The 19,199-nt window shown below is 36.9% G+C and overlaps 2 protein-coding genes across 3 annotated transcripts in view; both read right to left on the bottom strand.

Moving 5' to 3' along the window:
* Positions 1-5,752, bottom strand: part of LOC103471499 (ATP-binding cassette sub-family G member 2) — a 15,406-nt gene extending 9,654 nt beyond the window's left edge. Inside the window, 6 exon segments of the mRNA XM_074186853.1 lie at positions 548-719; positions 1,406-1,558; positions 1,646-1,760; positions 2,201-2,260; positions 3,636-3,870; positions 5,448-5,752. Coding sequence (XP_074042954.1) covers positions 548-719; positions 1,406-1,558; positions 1,646-1,760; positions 2,201-2,260; positions 3,636-3,870; positions 5,448-5,508 — 796 coding nt within the window. The 5' untranslated portion in view covers positions 5,509-5,752.
* A 2,715-nt stretch (positions 5,753-8,467) lies between these two features.
* ppm1kb (protein phosphatase, Mg2+/Mn2+ dependent 1Kb) lies at positions 8,468-18,731 on the bottom strand. 2 transcript variants are annotated; one of them, XM_008419778.2, is made up of 7 exons: positions 18,603-18,731; positions 16,262-16,794; positions 15,255-15,355; positions 11,185-11,350; positions 10,840-10,984; positions 9,753-9,887; positions 8,468-8,676 (listed from the first exon to the last, which is right to left on the bottom strand). In XM_008419778.2, the coding sequence occupies exons 2-7, from the start codon at positions 16,732-16,734 to the stop codon at positions 8,545-8,547; spliced, it is 1,152 nt and encodes a 383-aa protein (XP_008418000.1). In that variant the 5' UTR covers positions 16,735-16,794; positions 18,603-18,731; the 3' UTR covers positions 8,468-8,544. The 2 variants fall into 2 exon arrangements, with proteins under 2 accessions (XP_008418000.1, XP_008418007.1); XM_008419785.2 differs by lacking the exon at positions 18,603-18,731 and adding an exon at positions 18,382-18,562.
* Positions 18,732-19,199: the final 468 nt, after the last annotated feature.

Below are 19,199 nucleotides of genomic sequence, written 5' to 3'. Positions count from 1 at the left end.
CTCAACAATTGGGGTCAAATTACTTTTTTGTGTGGTTTCGGGAACTGACGGTCTGACGGGACAACCCCCTCCTCCACCCTACTGCTGACAGTGACATGTGCTGTGCTCAAAGAGACAAAGGCCCAATATTAAGGCATCAGATTGCAAAGTTTACTGTTACAGTGACAATGTACAACCAGTGTTTTATAGGTAACTAACACTAACAAAATAACTAAAACTGAAACTGAGAAAACAATTTTCATTAACTGAAATAAATAAGAACAGTAATTAATGGGGAAAACTATCATTAATGTGGACTACATTATAAAACTAACTAAAACATATTGAAATTGTAGATATAATATCGTTTGTTTTTGTGTTTATGAATTTGTTTGTGTGTTTTTGTGTTTATAACAATTCATAAAGCAGTTTATTTGCTTTATGAATTGTTAAATAAGTTCAAATCTACTTATTTAACAAGCTTTTTTTTTGCCAAATGTGTCAAAATGTTATAACTAGACTATGTTTTTGTAATTCCAGTTTGCACGGCTCTGTGGTTAATGGCAACGCGGGTTTGTTCACCTTTTGAGCAGCAGCAGAACGGAGTTGGCCGTGCTGGCGTCGAGTCCAGTGGTCGGTTCGTCCAGAAACAGAACCGCAGGATCGATGATCAGCTCCATCCCGATGCTGGTTCTCTTTCTCTCACCTCCTGAGATTCCCCGGGTCAGCTGTGAGCCCACCTGCAAAAGCAAAACAAATCTGATGTTTTTTACTTCTAGAGCAGATTAACTTAAAGCTGCAGTCTGTAACTTTTATAAAAAATATTTTTTTACATATTTGTTGAAACTGTCACCACAATGGTGACAGTATGAGAAAGACAATCTTTGAAAATATCAAGCTCCTCTGCCTTCTTCCACTTCTCCCAGGGTTAAATAGAAGCAACCAATGAGAGCCAGGAGGCGGGTCTTAGCGCTATCAATCATGTCCAGGCTGCTCTTTCCACTGCTGATGGTGGAAAAATGGTTTACTAGTAACATAAAGTTGTTTCTTCACCATTTGCACCTTTAAAAGCGCGTTCATCAGAATGATTGACAGCGCTAAGACCCTCCTCCTGGCTCTGATTGGTTGCTTTTGGTTGGGAGCGATGTAGTTCTTCAGACAATAATAGCTGGAAGAGATCAATCTTTTCACAGACTATCTGTCTTATATCACCACCTTCCTAAACTAACCTTTTTTTTTTTTTTCCTAAATCATTGTTTGGAAAGAAAGAAGTGGGGATTTTTTTTAACTTACGCCTTATTTTAGGATATTAGACTGTCACAACATGGAGATATTTGCAACATATATGTAAAAAACATCTATTTTTTAATTAAAATGTACATTCTGCAGCTTTAATAACTCATTCGAGGAGGTTTTGATCTTCTACCTTGGTGTCAGCCACTTTGGTGAGACACAGCTCCCTAAGGAGATGATCGACTCGAGCTTCTTTCTCTCTTCGTGGCACAGAGGCGGGAAGCCGAAGCGCTGCAGAAAAACTTAGATTCTGCCTCACGGTGAGAGTCCCCATGACTACGTCTTCCTAGAAACGAGACGCCGTCATCCACATAGCGATAAACACCAAGTTTATGTTCAGTTTCAGGGAAGCGCAGGTGTTTGATTTACTCGCCTGGACCACATAGCCAGAGAGACACTTGAAGTTTGGAGGCTGTGGCGCTCCGTCGATAAGAACGTCCCCTGATAAACCCAAAGGATCTTTTCTCCCGGCCAGAATATCCAAAAAACTTTAGGAAAAGCATTGTTATAACATGTTAGTATCACAAGATTTACTAAAAATTAGGTGTTTATTATATTTAGAAAATGAAAAGGTTTGTAATAGTTTTTCTTCACTGTCGCACTCTTTGGGCTTCCTGAGTTCAGTGATGTCAGATCGCTCACCATCTTGTTTTATGAGCTTTGATGTTTTATACTTTGTATTTATTTTGACTTTGAATTCAGGTCAATTAAATTAAAATAAAAGCAACTTTTTGAAAATATTTTCTGCCATTTTAAATTTCTTTTTAACAAAAGAAAGTGAGTAAAAAAGTAATTACAACTGGATGAAACAACCTGAGATTTTATTCTTAATCCATATTGATGAGCTAAAAATAACCCTGATTTTTACCAGGACACCTTTCAGAGCTGCTGTGAATGTTTTAAACGTAGATTAGTGATCAATACTTACGAAGATTTTCCACTTCCAGTTGGTCCAAGAATAGCATTTAAGCCAGGCCTCATAATCCCACTGAAACACAGACAAACAGGTGGAGGAAAATTAAATAAAAACACTTTAACAGCGACTAACAGCAGCAGATTCATTCATTTTGCTGAAACTTCACAAGCAGATGAATAATCTCCAATGAAGCATCTTCATCAAGATTACAAAAAGCAACAACGTCTCATGAAAGGTGGAAACAAAACAACCTACTGAGCAACAATCCAGGGGATGAAAGTCTAGAGCAAATCCTTTGAAGCTCTTAAAGAAAAGTCACAAAGAGTCAGTGAAACAAAAAGAAAAATAAGACTGAATCAAACTCCGGAGATGAATCACGTGACGCTGTTTAATTCGTTTCCCTGGCAGCCTGCGCTTTACTGCATTAGAGAGATTATATGCAAGAACCCATGCTTAATATAATATAATTAACAGAGAGGCAGGTGGAGGTCAAAACACTTATGAAATTATTCATTCTTCCATGGGAAATGTCAGTAACCGTTAATACCATCTGAGAGGAACCACTGTAAGAGTCCATTCACTATTGTTCAGCAACACAATGAGCCAAATCCTGCAGAACTGACAAGAACAATGTTCTTAGAGTTCTCCATAATTTCACTGGCTTGAAAGGGTTATTAAAATACGCTGCTGCATTCAGTCAAAAATAATTAGCTGAAATCTTTCTCTCCAATTTGACAGATTAACATAAAGACGACTCCTGTGACCTCAACGGTTTACGAAAAATATTATTTTCAGTTTTTTTTTGAAAATCTAGGTGTTTGGTAACACTTTATTTGAAGTTGTGTTCATAAGACTGACATGATACTGTCATAAACACAAAGGAGTCTTCATGAATGTCACAAAGTGTCAGTCAGTAAATAATGACACTTTTAATGCAACTTTTAATGCAACGTTGCATTAAAAGTCCATTAAAAGTGTCAACCTTGCATTATTTGGTAAATAATGACACTTTCCATGAATAGTTGATTTAAAAGTTGGATTACAAGTGAATAAAAAGTGTCAACTTAAAATTATTGAATCATGCAAAGTTGACACTTTTAATGCAAAGTTGACCATTAATGCAACTTTTAATGCAATTTTGTTTTAAAAGTGTCATTTTTTACTGAATAATGATTATTGTCTAAATAATAATCATTGTTATTTAATGATTATTAAATAATCCCAATTGCAAGATTGGGTTCGATTATTCTCTAAATAATGACTCTTTTAAAGCAAAGCTGCATTAAAAGTTGCATTAAAACTGTTCAAATAAATACGACTGAAAAGAAACTAAAATGTCATAAATTTAAACTATTCTATGGATGTATTGACTTAAAACAAAGGGAAAAAAAAGCTCAGCTCCTACTTTACCGTTCTGATGATTATTTAATTTAATAGATAAACTCACTTGAGGTCCGTCAGAACCTCCTTTGGGTTTGGTTTGGCTCTGCTGAAGAAGCCGCTCCTCATTTGGACTTTGTACTGGATGCTGTGGAAGCTGACAGCGGAACCACAGGCCTGCCTGGTTCTGTTAAAGTCTGGACTCATCTTTGATGGAGGCGTCCCATTGGTGCCGACATCTTCTATCATCGCAATGTTGATGTGACCGGCGCCCTCCATCAGTCCGAACAGAACCAAGAACCCTGGGAAGGTAAAGAGACTTTAGGTTTATCACCTGGAAGAGAAAAATAAGTCAAATATTTCTGATGTCAGGATCATAAATGGCTGCCAGGCAAACTAAAGATTGAGTGGAAAACTGTTTATTTGCCGTTTATTGATCTGTGTCACACTAAAGTTATCAAATAGATGTGTGAAGATGCCACTTTAGATTTTAAATTCATTATCATTACTAATATTACGAAGTTATTTAATGTTATTTCCACCTAAAATACAAAAAAGCTGCAAAACATGAATACCTCAAAATCATCTTGATCAAGTAGATTCAATGTTTTTTGTGCATATTTTTTATTGTTTCTGTTCTTTTAGTCTTTATTTATTTAGGTATAATATTTAAAATGTTCCAAATGAGGAAGCAAGTAAATGAAGTTTTTACCTAAATTATAGTGGAGAAAGTACAAATATTTTAAAATTCCCCTGGTTTTTAGCACATTTTCTTTTTATTTATTAATTTACTCACTTCACTTTTGTTTTTTGACTTTATTTTTATGTTTTCATTATTTTTGCTTTAATTTAACAATTTACTTTTATTATTTTTGTTTCATTTTATTGTTCTCTCGTCTTCTTTTCTCTTGCATGTTTATCATTATAATTTGGGATAATTTTTTTCCTTTCTCCTTTATTTTTTTGTTCTGTTATTGTTTATTGCCTATATTTGATTTTATATTAATAGAGACCATCACAGCTGTTTCAAAGAAATGACTAAATTAATAAAACTTTTAAAGCTGAATCAACATCTGGATTGAGGAATTGCTATTTCTATAAAAATGAATAACTTATCTCTCAGTCATTTCCTGTAACACAAGATATTAAGTTTTTGTTTTAAGATTATTTTATCTTATTTTATCTAAAAATGTGGTGAAAAGTTGCTCTTATATGTTTCTTTGATAAGCTATTTTCAGAGATTTGCATTGTTTTTCCATCAGGGAAACTTTCCTTACTGTCTGACAGGAAGATAATCTGATAACTGAATAATTAAAAACATGCTGCTGTTAGGCTTCTGATTGGCTGAAATTAGTTAAACTCCTTCAAATTAGCAAACAAATATTAACCCTCAGTTCTTATTTTAACATCCAAAACACCCTCATTTCTTTTTGTTTCCTTATCCGTGAGAATTTCTGTATTTATGCAAGGAATTCAAATGTATTTTAAGAAAATGGGAAAACAGAACAAGGGTTTTGATAAATTAAAATACATTAATAAAACATATTATTGCAGAAAACTGTCACAGCTAATCTGGGAGTTTGCATCTAGTTCATATTCTCATATTTATTGCATCCAAACTTTTAATTTCTCTCATTATTCTCCCAGTCAGCACCAAGGAGCTTTTCGTACCTTTGAAGGAACCTGTAGCAATGTTGAAGCATCAACTTTGGAGGAGAAATTATTAACTTTCTTCTGCGTTAATACTTTTAATTGAATAGTTGACTGGAATAAAATCACCTCACAACACATCTATCCACGTATCTTTTTTTTGTGAAATCTCAGGAAAATGATCCTGATGCTGCTGGAGAGGTAACCGATTTGTTTTTCAGCGACTCACCGATTGATGAAGAGGAGCGATGGCGGCTGCAGACTGAGGAAGAGTTCAGGCTGAATAACATCAACTCATTAGGGGCCGACAGGTTTAAAACTGCGACCCCCACCAAGCCGCATGGGGCAGTAACCCTTTAGCTCCCTTCAGCTGGACGTTCAAACGATTCACTGCAACTTTTTATTCTTTTATCAAACACGTCACCAGTTTTGTTTTGCTTTTTGTCCACTTATCCAACCGCTTCGATTCATCAGAATCTGTTTTCAGTTTATTTATTAGCTATCCAAACCAGCCTGATGCTTTGGGAAAGTAGAGAAACACTAAATTTTACAGAGTATTTTTCTAGTGAAAATATCTCAGCACACTTGAAATAAGACAAAACTAATTTACAAGTAACTTTTCAGCAACATATAAGAGCTTAGATTATTAATTGATTAATATTGATGAATACTAGTTCCACATTATGGAAAAATGCCATTTTATGAATGAAATAATCTGCCAGTGGAACTAATATTTTCTTTTATTTGCATAAAACAAAAATTATGCTGAAGATTTTCTGGTTTTGTCCGTACCACTTTACAAAAAGGCTAATCGATGGTTTATAAATGTTTACCCATTCATTATAAACACGTTATAAATCATTAATAGTTAATTATTCATTAATTAAGGTTGAGAAGGAGACTATATGCTAGAAATCAACATTTACTGCGCTGACAAGGTAGTCTGAAATGCTTAGCGTAATAAATAGGGGAACCGACGGGGCGCACTATTTAACAAGAAACCGGTAGATTTTTGTTTCCTTCTCTGTAAAACTGTAACCAAATGTGCTGGAGCTCCTGCTTTCGTTGCTAGGTAACGGACGGAACTCTGCTGGGGTTGCTAGGTAACGGTAAATAGAACATCTCTTAATCAACCACAGTACTTTCTTAATTTTGTTTATTTAATGATTGACAAGCAGTTTGGAGCAAAAAATAATAATGATGAAAAATTTTAAAAACAAAACAATCACAGTAACGGCGTCGTCGATGCGCCACATTTAGGTCCCAGTTCTGAGGAGGAATCTACTCGGGGTTTAATACCAGACAGTAAAACACTGAACACACTGCAGGAGACAACTCCAGGCTGTGGGTGGAGGTTACTGGAAATATAATAAATCACATTTTTAACAACAAATCACAGCCTCATCACGTAAAGACAGTATTTACAGACATCCTGCGCACAAACAACATGAAGGAAAGCGTTCAAATGATCCAACTGTTTCAGCTCAAGTCTTCTTCTACTGACTAATTAATTAGTCCGGCTGGTTTCGTTATGCAGCTGAACGGCCATTTTGTTCCGAGACAGAACCTGCGCAGGTGAAATATTCAGATATGTGGGATCCAAGATAAATATGACACATTTATTTAATATATTTGATCATATGATATGACATATATGATCAGTCTTACAGAGGTACATAAATATAACTATTTACAAAACACAGAAACTATACATTCCTGTACCTTAAACACATCTTTGTAGAAATGTGCAGCAACTTTTAATTTTCTCCAAATAAAATCTCCAGGATTGTGCTAAGTGATGGTTTTCAGCTTTGGTGACACAAATGTCATTAAAATGTGAATTTCTGAAGTTGTTTGTGGACAGGTCAGGTGAATTTGTTGATAAAATCCTTAAAAAGGTAAAATTAGAAGCTTGGACCCTTAAAAACTAACCTAAACTTACAGATAAAACAAACAAAATCTACTTATTCTTCTGCAAATATTTAAGGGGGATTGAAACTACAAAGCCTTCTCAGCGCATTCTTCAAGTTGGACTGGAGGAAATTTGAAGAAATTTGAACTTTTAATCGACGGGAGTCTTTTTTAACTCATCAAACTGGTTAAACTGGTGCCAGCGCTTGTTCAGGAGCCAACAACCGATCAGATGGTCATCAAAATCGGACGATTTAACTTTGATTTTAAACTTTGATTTTTGGTCAAGAAACCTGCAGCATATTTTAAAAAATATATTTGTTATATTCCTGTGAAGGAATATAACAAGCATTGTTTGTTTTTTTGCTGGTTTGTTTGAATTAATGCAATTAATTTAATGCAGAGATGTTGCTTCATACTTTCATATAGTATCGACACTGCAAAAACAAAAACACTTATGAAGTATTTTTTTTGTCTAGTTTCTAGTGCAAATGTCTTAATATTCTTGGAAGAAATAAAACTAATTTACAAATAACTTTTCAGCAATCTATTAGAGCTTGTTTTAGTCAATATGTCTGTAATATTGATGAAGAAATGCTGGCTCCTCTGGCAGATTATTTCACTCAAACATGAGAAAAACATATTGTACTCAGTAAAATAACTGAAAAGTGGAACTATTACTTTTTCGTCAATATTAAGGAATTATTGACTTAAAATGCTCCTGTTTTTTGCTGAAAAGTTACTTGTAAGTTAGTTTTATCTTATTTTAAGGGTACTAAGATATTTGCTCTAGAAACTAGTTAAATTAAGTTGGCAGGGTTTATAGTGTTTTGCTGCTGGTGGTTATTAGCTCCAAGTCGTTTTAAGTTAGAAATTTGGATTAAAACACAAAAATTATACTTTAAAGCTCCAGAAGGTGGTTAATTGAAGGTTTAAGGTTGTAGAAACAGTTTTGCGAATGAAGTTTACGAGTTTCCTTGTTTAAAACGAGACACTTAGCGAACTGATGGACAAGATGTTCTATTACTGAATCTCTCCTTTCAAGTGTTTATAAATTAGTTAGAATTTATTCCACTGATTATCAAGCATCAAAGTTTAAGTGCTGGACTTTCCCACGTTTTAGAGTCCATTGTAACTACAAATTTGCCGATGATTTTCTTCCCGTCGCTCAAACATTTCAATGTTTTTAGCACCACAACATTGCTGCATTACTTGTGTACAAAACCTTATATAACAAGGGATTACTTCATATCTAGTGCACACCATGAACTCGCAGCCCCGGTTTCCATGGGAGCTGCACATCAAGCTGCTCTAAACAACATCAGGACAAACTGCACTCTGTGTTCAGCCTGTATTGCACATGTTGGCGAAGTCTGCAGGAAGCAGCTCGCCGTGGCGGGCGGGCGGGCGTCAGGCTACGCCCAGCGGCCGCTGGACACGAAGCTCCTGCTGAAGGAGAAACCGTCGTCTGAACTCTTGTGTCTCCCCCAGGCGCCGAAAGGCACCACGATGATTGTGCTGTTGTCCTCCGTGCCGTACTGCAGAGCCTGACGCAGACGAGAACAGAGATTAAATAACAAAGAAACTGTAACTGCTGCTTTTGCAAGTCATACGCCAAAGGTCTCCTTTACCGTTTTCATTAGAGAAATTACTCAACTTAATTGATACAACATGAATTTAGCAACGAGCTGGAAAAAAAATACTGAAAATCTGTGACTTTAAATAATTAAAAATAAATAAATAATAAATCATAACAGAACTCCATCTAGTCATAATTCAGTATTCATAGCTGTTTTTGTCCCATACAGCATATTTGAAATATTAGAAAGGAATTCCAGCTTGGGACCATTGTTCTTGTTTTTGGCAGCCATTTTAGTTTATTTCTTAGTTTTTAGTCATTTCCAAATGTGATAGTTAATAATGGAAAGAAGGATTTCACATCACACAAATCACGGACAGTCCTGTTTGTGAACTGTAGTCAGAGGCTTCTTCAAATTTGCTGTAGTACAGTCTGCTACAGCAGATCCTTCCTGCCAACAGCATCACCATCTACAATCTACAGGAATTTGAATTAAGTGAGTTACAACGTTTAATAACTCTTTGGATTTAATAAAGTATTCGAGTCACAGCAGATTATTGATTTATCTTTAGCAAACGACCAGGAGCCATTTCCCCTTCTAGCGTTAGCCTAGCATGTTTTTTTTGTTTGTTTTATTTACCCAGAATTCCCTGCGCTGTAGTCCACTTCCTGCTTTCGGTCCACTAGATGTGAAACATTTGGATTCGAACTGCCGCAGAGTTCACTTCAACTCAACCGAGAAATGGGTTTGTAGGTGGACCAGAGTTTGCGTTTTTGGTCCGATTGCGAATTCAAACCTCCCCAAACGAACTGGACTCTCAAGACAAATAAACTAGAGTTTGATTAAAGATGTAATTCAGCCCTAATTAAAAACTTTTTTTCCCTTCAAACGTGCTCCGAGTTGCATTTACTCACTTTCAGTTCCCTCATTTCTACGTTATTTTCAGCTTTGTGTTTGTCGATTACATAAAATCCTAATAAATCATCCTAAAGCTTGCAGATAAAATGCGAAACCATTCAGGAGGATTTGAGTTTATTTCTCACCTGGTCAGATATTCTCTGCGCCGCCTCTTTGGGGTCGTGACACTGGTTGATGACGTTGCAGATCTCCTGGCTGTTCATGATGAAGTTGATGCCGTCCGTGGTCAGAGCCAGAAACGAGTCATGGACATGATGCAGCTGCAGAAAACGGAAACGCACCTCAGCAGTTTGGCCAGGAAACGCTTTGCTAAGACTTGAGGTCAACTGGTCGTTATCTACAGACACGCTGCATATTCATGTTCACATGTGGACATTTTGTGCGTGTGCACAATACTGGAGGGCAAAAAGACGATTCTGTTACAAAACATCAAGGTAAAATAATTCTGTTAAATCTAGAGACGTAGGTATGATTAATTCAGTGCATCAGAGCAAAGGGAACAATAACACAGAAAAGACGTTGAAAAATCGAAACCACTTTAATTCTTCTTTTTTATCGCTCTTTGTGTCGGCTACGCTGCACACAGACTTGTTGCCGTAGCAACTGACTAACAACAGCTCTCCTAACGTGTCAGGATTCGACGCCCAAACATTTCCCACACGAAGAACAGAACATTCAGTCGGTTACGGTTTTATGTTTTCAGGCTTGATGTTTACTTTGTGATTATTGATAAGTGATTGAACACAGACGTGTGTGATTGATTAGCTAATTTAAACACCTGCCCTACTGACAATACGTCAGAAAGCTTGTGTGGGTCAACTTAGGTATATTTTTTTTTCACTGAACTGAAACACACCTCTTTCCACAGCACGTCTACGTGTCACGTTTGTCAAAGTCAAGCTAGCATAGCTGATCTACTTGAATCTTGTGTGCCATTTTTTAAATTAAAACTTTTTCCTGTCCTTGTGATCTAGTTATCGCAGTGTTGATGATTAGCAGTAAAGCTCTGCTTCCCTTTTGTGTTAATATATCACGCGTACATTTAATATTCAGCATGTCACGTTGACAACTTGTTAGCCAAAATCAATGGCCGTCATCGTCCGTGAGCAGTTTATAATCCACCAGAAGGAGCTGCAACACGACTGCATGTGAAAGGAAACGGGTCAAATAAACTTGTGTTCTGGTTTCAACAAACTCTGGTTTTAAACGTACTGTGACTCTTTTGGTTTCTGGATCAGCAATGACCCCCATCGTCTTCAGGTCAAAGTCTCCAATGCTGCGTGTCATCGCCAGCCGGCCGTTGACATTCGGCTGCCCCAGGCTGTTCCAGGTGATGTAGCCCCCGCTTTTCTTTATCCTGGCATAAACAAACAAGGTCTCTACTAAATATAGCATTAAAAACAGCAAAGTTGGCAACAATGGTTTACCATTGTTTGATGTTTGAGAACGTGTTCTTGCAGTATTTCCATTATATTACTCGAAAATAGTCTCAAAACAACAAATATTATCGTGCATCGCGTTGACGTCTGGGGTAATCCACCATGCAGCAAGGCTCACCTGTCCTTCTCGTCCCTTCTCTCAGGTGTGTGGTCAACAGTCAGCTTAAGAGCCTTGCCTTTGCGGCACAACATGGCGCGACTGTCCCCCACGCTGGCTACCACCAGCTCGATGCCGTCCCTCAGCAGCGCCACGGTGGCGGTGGTTCCCGCGTTCGTTCCCGGCCCTAAAAGACAAAGCAGGAACCGTCGGAGGCAGAACGAGCCGATTCAGAAACACACAGAAGGTCACATGGCGTGTCGCACATCCACAGAGCAGAACGTAAACAAACGGGCTGAGGTTGTTTTAGACTCGAGAGAAAAAAACTACAGTTTACACAGTAAACACAGGATGTAAATCACACATGCAGGTAGAACTGCTGCAGCACAACGTTGAGATCCGGAGTCATAGCAAAAATAAACCTTAAAAACAAATGGCACACAACATATTTATTATGAGTCCAGGCTTGTATAACAACAAACAAGCTAACCTAAAATGTTTGTTTTCTGCAGTAATTCTTCAATTATTAGCGAGTATAAAAGGGTACACATCAACTCCTTTCATAGGGATTTAATCTGGAAAACAAAAAAAGTGCAAACAAACAGCAGTGATGTCTAATTCCTTAAGGGAAAACTATTTTAATCTGCTAAATAATAATGTCTCACAGCGCCCTCCACAGTTACCGGCACCCCTGGTAAAATAAATTCATCTTTTACTGAAACAAAACCATCACAAAGTAGTCACATTTTAAATTTAAATCTATTTTTTGTTACCCGTTTACCTGGTTTATATTTCTCACAAATTTCCCTACAAGAACAACAATAAAGTGATACAGATGCAGTGGAAAATATTTAGAGATTCGAACTTTAATTTAATTTTCAAAACTCACATAAGTTTCCCAGTCCAGTGTTATCCCCTCTTGGATGTTTTACTCCTTTATTGCTTGTGCAAATCAGTCATGATCAACAAAATTTGGCTTTTTGAGTGAATAAAATACAAAAAGATCAATTTAATGTCAAAGTGAAAACTAATTTCTACCAAATAATGACAGTGAAATGAAAAATAACATAAGTGATTGTGTAAATATTCACCCCTTCAAAATGAATAATTAGTAGATATTTCTTATGTCCATCTCCTGACTGATACTTTATAGTAAACTTTCTTCTGATTGTGAATCACAATCAATAAAATTTGGATTTTTTGATCGAAAAATAGAAAAAATAATCCCTTTAATGTCAAATAGAAAACTAATTTCTACCAAATAATGACAAATAGAAATATTTAACATAAGATGAGTGATTATGTAAATATTCAGACCCTTAAAGTCAGAGGTGGGGGTTGTCACAAAAAGTCACATTTTCTTGATTACAACTGATTTGTAAAAGAAGAAAAAATGGTAAAACATTCAAGAAGGTGAATTCTTTCCATAAGTATATATAAATTAACTTTTCTATCTAATGACTGTTAATCACTGATGATGTCACGTTCGACAGATTCTAAACATTTAAAAATTATCAAATAAAATGAGTAAAGGGACACAACATTTTGCGAAAATTTACAGGTTTTGAGTTTTTTTTCTGCCACACAATGACAACTAATCGAATAACATTTTAATAAAAACCCACCAAATGTTTTGAAAAGCTGCCTAAATTTTAACCTGCCCAAAGCCGTTTTTGTCTTCAGTCCAATTAGGAGGAAACTTTCTAAATCTGGCTGTCAGTTTGTTTCTTTGGCTCATTTTCATGTTTCTTTTGGTCACAAAAAGCTGAATTATGAAAGTCTTTTGCCTCGGCTCATCGATCCACATTGTAAAAAATGTCCCAGAACTGAGAATTTTAACCACAAACACTTACAATTAATTTAAATACCTATGTTGGTAAAGCGTGACATCGTCAATTAATTAAAAAAATTCAGAATTTTAAATGAAAATGAGGTAAAACTTCCATCAGCTTTTGCCCTTGCATGTTGTTACCAGCAGTGTCTTTAAGTGTGGAGTTCGCTGCGTGTTAAACATGCTGCGTCTATTGAAGGTCTTTCACTAATGAGCTACTGAACATGTCGTACGGCTGGTCAAACAGATGCATTGTCTCACAGGAAGCATACACTTGGTAAGAGAAGAGAAAGAAAGAGGATTTAGAGAAAGATAGGGAACCTTCCAGTAGTCCAGGATTTAGGACCCGCTGGACTCTCCTTCAATATCTATCCTCTCGTCATCCACACTGGTACCAAGGGCCTCCAGCTCTGAGCTGGGTCAGCAGCTGCCGTAGATAACATGCACACACACACACACAGGCATATTGGGACATTTCACACAGCGTGGCCCAAATCAGGCCACATAACACGTTTACTAGCTTTCACCGTAAAATTAAAACTGAATATTAACTGAGAAAAACTAACTTCAAGCAGCAGATGTGCAATTTGGTGTTTTAAGAGAAAGTTTGTCGTTTCTTGCACTGGATTATTTAACAGATTAGGGGGGAAAAAAACTCAATATCTGGTAAAAATTACATAATTTATTTAGTTTTCCACAGAGTTTTGATGCTGTGTACATTAAAAAGAAATAAAGTCCTATAAATAATAAAGCACAGAAGACAAAACAAAATAAAGTCTGGTAAAACTTAAAAACAATTGTTTGGTTTTTCTTTTAGGGAAAGAAAAGTAAACCAACATCCAGAAAATGTGAAAAGTTTAAAATATGTCTCAAAGCTGCTGATTGCTTTTTTTAACATTTTTTTTTAAACAGTCACCATGTTGTGTCAGTATAATAAGAGACAGATAATCTGGGGGAAAAACTCCTCCATAAGATACTATTGCTGTCTGAAGAAATGCACCGATAAAAACAACCAATCAGAGCCGGGAGGCGGGTCTTAGCGCTGTCAATCGCACTTGTGTTCGTGCTGCTAAATGTATTAATGGCGGGAAAAACTATTTATTATTACAGAAAAACCATTTATCCGCCATCATCAGTAGATAAACGCCACTGATCATGCTAGTTAGTGAATGCTAGCTAGCAATCGCATTCACTACAGATTCTGCTATCAGAAAGAGGCAACAGGGGAGGAGCGACACGTACACCAGAATGATTGACAGCGCTAAGATTTGCCTCCTAGCTCTGCTTGTTTCTAGCTAGCACGGTGAGAAGATGGAGCAGATTATCCGTTTCATACGACATGATGACAGTTTCATACGGCAGCTTTAATGATAAGATACTTTTTAAAAGTTATCAGTTAGCTGTTGTTTACTACTTTATCACCGGATCACCATCTCGTTTATGATCAGCTCAGCTGCAGCTTTGGAAACTGTAGCTATTCAATCATACTGGATGCGTTTTGGTGCAACCCATATTTTTAAATCTCCTCGTTAGTTTTAATTAGATGAACTAATTTAGTAATTGATTCGATTGTTAGCTGGAGTATACAGACTCGAAAAAGACAATTTCATGAAATGAAAACATACTCAGAGCAGTATTTAAACGAAAACTGTACAAACGCATTTACATTTCACGTTTAAAATAAAAAAAAAAAAACTTCATTGTCTGTAAATATGTTCTACCCAGAAATCAAATGGCGAAGTTTCAGCTTTAAATTAGTGCCTTTTTATCGGATGAATACCAACTAATCCTGAAAAACAGATAATTTAAGAGACCATAAACATTTTAAACAAAATTTCCACAAAGTTTGACAAATAGTTTGTGTTGATAGAAAGTAAAAACTACTTTAAAATTCTCACTTTTCAAAATCTTTAAAATGTTATCTAGTGACTGCAGCAACAGATTAAGCTATTAGATCGACATTTTTAATGTACATCAATTTAGCTGCCTAGATTTTCCTTTAAGTTGCTGCCTATATGCGTATTTGAACTATTTCACATCTACTAAAGTTTGCACGTTTCCCTCTTTTTATAGCTTGTTTGTTATTTAATAAAAGTTAGGAAAGACAGACCTCTAACTAAGATCTAAAACCTCATCACCTATGTAGGATAAGTTTAAAAACAGGAGGAGGAAAAAAAGCACAATCCATGTTTAAAAATCAATACATGTGTTTTAATACAGTAACAAATACTTTAAGGAATATTCAAATAACAGAACCTACCATTTGGATAGAAGTGCAGGTGCTTTGCCAAAGCTTTGTCTACTTCTAGGAAAGCTTTCCTTAAAGCCGACTCCAGATTGTCATCTTCTGCCAGAATGTCCCTGAAAAAGATGAGAACTACTATGACCAAAAATTTAAATTCCTCGACTATTTCCAATAAAAACTATAGACACGTTGCAGCGTGAGATCCCAGCCGCATCTCCCTGCTGGCAGGCAAAAAGCTGCTCACTGACGATGTCTCCCGTTGGTTTTAGCTGTTATGAATATAATGCGCTAAATCTTAAATGTACGCCTGACATGTAAAGTAAAAAGGGTCGTTGTGTTTCGCTACTGACAGTCAACACTACGACAACTAGACAACAAGGTCATGAAAAAGGTTTAATTTTTTAAAAAAAGCAAAGAAGAGGGAAGTAGGACAGTTATGCTAGCTTGACTATGACAACTGTAACATGTAGATGTGCGAATGTGGAATTTGGTGTTTCAGTTCAGTTAATAAATAAACACACAGACCAACTCTGAGAGATCCTCAGTAGAGCAGGTGTTTAAATCAGTTGATCAGCCACCGCCGTGTCAGATTAGCTAAGAACAGCGTTGGCTAATCTACCACAGCCATCACTTGTTAATAATCTCAAAATAAACAGCAAGTTTAAAAACATAACACTGTAATGGACTGAATGTTCTGCTCTTTGCATGTTTCTTGGTGTTGAATCCTGATGCGTTGTTGTCAGTTGCCGGGAAAAAGAATGAGAAAAAAGAAGAATATGAGTGGTTTTGAGACGTTCTTCAATGTTTTGCTATTCTCCCTTTGCTGTGGCGCATTGTACTAAATTAATAATACCTCCATCTCCAGGTTTCATTTAGTCAACGTGATTGTTCTACCGAGGCACCGCAGCTATGCATGGCCGGTAAAGGAATCATCTTTTTGCCCTCCAGCACTGTGTGCATGTGCGAATATTTCCTGATGTAGACTGTAACATGAAACGTGTCTGTATGTGCGACTCCCTTACTGGATGAATTTCTTCATGTATTTTTCGCAGAAGTCGGCAGCTTCTGAGCCGCCGTGGCCGTCAAACACAGCGAAGTACAGGGTGCTTTCGTTCATCTGGGAGACCTGGAACCGGTCCTCATTCTCCTTGCGTTGGCCGATCAGGGATGCACACCCTACCTTAGACAGGCTAACTTTGGGAATGGGTTTGCCATAGCGAATGCTAGGGGGCAGCATGATGGGCTCGTCAATGCGATCATCCCAAATCCCAAAGGAGTCCCAGGTCGTAAGGCGGCCGCTGCCGTCTGGATCGAAGCGCGTGTTGCTGTATCGCCTCCCCGAAGGTCCATAAAGTTGTCTGCAGAACAATGGGAACTCTGTTTTGTGGATGTCAAGCTGAAAGGGCCGCGGATCGAAAGCCTTCTGGAGCAAACCACTACGACTGATGTTGGAACCGCTGCACCTGACCAGGCGCGCAAGGCAGGAAGCTGACATCACCCTGAAGACACTCGCAGAGGGAGGAGCGGGGGCGGAGGTGTTCACAGCGCTCAAAAACTGAAGAGAAACAGGAATGAAAACGATGTAAAAATCTCTCAGGGCTGTGATTTCAATGAAATGTTTATGACATCGGTATAACATAAAAAAAAGAAAACTGTTTCACATTGCAAAGTTATTGAAAGATGTAGCTTGTGGACACGTTATTACCAACTTAGGAAAATACAAATATATAAAATCTGTCAAGTCACAAATGAGCAGATCTTTAAAAAAACAATACAGTTGCACCAATCACTGAGTGAACAAGTTGAAGTTGTTTTTACATGTTTGTCCAAAATTGTGAAGGTACTGGTGGATGGAAGTGTGCTTCACTGGTGCAGAGTTTTCAAATAAACTCAGTTTTTCTGCATCAGATCGGAGTCGGATGATACTAAACCTCAGATATTTATATCAGCATCAGAAGTGAAAATAAGTAAATTGGTGCATTTCTACAAAAACAAGACGCACACAAAAAACAAGATCTTATCCAAAAACCTACTTCTGCTAAAGATGGAAACTCAACAATCTTGTTTATACTCTCTGGAGCGAAACCAGAGTAAGATATGGGAATGAAAGCATGGTTAAAGGAAACACAAATACATGCCTGAGAGCAGAGAAAATGTAAATAATTGACTCAAAGCAAAACATTTCTGCACCCAGAAAATCCCAAGAACTTTAAATGACCAGAGCAGCAGCCAGTGGTAAAAATTATGAACTGATGTTGATTTAAGGTCATTTACTTTTCCAGAAAGTATGCTTGCTTGTGTAAATTTGAAATATACATTCAGCAACTCCTTTAACCCCAAGCAACCAGTGGAGCAGAAAAAAAAACCAATACTTTGTAAAGTAAAAACTCCTGATATGAATGTGTTAACTGACAAGAACTGATTACACAGTACCAGTGTATTGGTCTTAATTTTTATCAGATCATTTCTCAACTTCCTGTACACTGAGGCAGGGCAAGTTGCACCTTCACTTTGTCACAATTTGCAGTATTAGAGAGAGTACTACATAAATGTGAAGTTATTTTACATTTCTATCTGAGTTTAGTTACATTGATTACAATTAACACAAGAAAGACGCTTAATAATAATAATGTGAAAACATTTCCACATGCAAATTAAATGGTCTAAATTGAAATTCAACACTTGTAATCCAGAAATGAACGCCTCTAAATGATGCAATAACATGGAGATATGACAAACTGCTGTCAAATACGGTGTTTTTAGCTGTGTTTTTACCATCTAATGTCGCCAGATAACTCTATACTGGACAAGCTCCACTTAAGATTAATAAAAACTATATTTGCAAAACTAATCGAATGATTAGTTTTTCGAATCATTCGATTACGTTATGAAATCTCTACTTTGTTTTAGCTTTCGCAAAGAGAACAAAAGCACCGCGAAACATAAACGCTTTTCCAATTAACCTTCCGTGAGTGTGGAATTGTTGAATCCAAGTTTTAACATTTTAGATATTTTAGCTTTTCAACCAGAGTCGAAATTCCATAAATACCTCTGTGCCGAAGCTAACTACGTTGTTTCGCTAGCTGCTATTATTTGAAGTATTAACGTTTAGTGATTACTACGTAATAGTATTATTTCATACCTTTGATAAAATTATGATACCTTTAATAAAGCAGCAAATAAAATGAACTAAAATAGTGAGACGCGTCAATAAAAAAAAAAAAACTCGTCATTTTCAGTCTTGCGCGTTAGCTAGCTTAGCGAACAAGCTAAGTGGCTAACTTTAGCTTGAGATACGCAGTTTATATAAAAGACACTAACATAACTACTTAAAGTCTCATGTTGTGTATTAAAAAGTCATACCTTGGATTTATTTAAAAATAGAAGTGTAGAGTCGAATCCCTGTGTTTACTTCCAAAAGCGCGACTGAATGAAAACAGAGTGAAAAACCTCCTCCGCCCTCTTCTTGGTATTATCAAACAAGGCCTCTCTGATGTGACCGCGCCAATCAGCTTTCAGTTCGTTTCACGCCCCGCAAACAGCGCTTTCGATTGGTCCAACAAATTAGAACTGCAACGGGCATCCACAAATCAAAAGGCAGCGTCTGTTGTATGTTGCAGACAGTCAAAAAATGGGGCTTTGTAGCACGAGTGAATACATAATTGAGTTTATGTGACAGCAAAAGGCTGTCCTGTGTATGTATCTCTATTTTCCTGACTCTATTTTGAGTTTGTTAGCAGTCCCAATGTGGACCAGCTTCCTGTATTTACTATCCAGAACTGCCTACATACCTTTTATGTAATTTGAGAGTCGACTGCTTACCTTAGTTCTCCTTTTACCCTGCAGGAATTTAAGGTTAAGCCAAACCAAACCTGTTTGTGCATTTTCGTTTTACTACGCAAAACTGCCCTGTGGTTTTGAGGCTTTTTGTCAAGTTCCTCAAATTTCTTGGAACCCGTC

The sequence above is a fragment of the Poecilia reticulata genome, linkage group LG1, assembly GCF_000633615.1.
Source record: "Poecilia reticulata strain Guanapo linkage group LG1, Guppy_female_1.0+MT, whole genome shotgun sequence".
In the NCBI taxonomy this organism is placed as follows: Eukaryota; Metazoa; Chordata; class Actinopteri; order Cyprinodontiformes; family Poeciliidae; genus Poecilia; species Poecilia reticulata.
The sequence above is the reverse complement of the archived record's forward strand: the minus strand, read 5'-3'. Positions and strand labels throughout refer to the sequence as shown.

Bases quoted from the DNA above. Each gene is read 5' to 3' on its own strand.
- ppm1kb (XM_008419778.2), bottom strand. From the start codon at position 16,734: ATGTCAGCTTCCTGCCTTGCGCGCCTGGTCAGGTGCAGCGGTTCCAAC. The intron at 10,985-11,184 runs GTGAGCCTTGCT...TGTTTATGCCAG, and splicing joins AGAAGGGACGAGAAGGACAG to GATAAAGAAAAGCGGGGGCT. The intron at 8,677-9,752 runs GTGAGAAATAAA...CGTCTGCGTCAG, and splicing joins CGCAGAGAATATCTGACCAG to GCTCTGCAGTACGGCACGGA.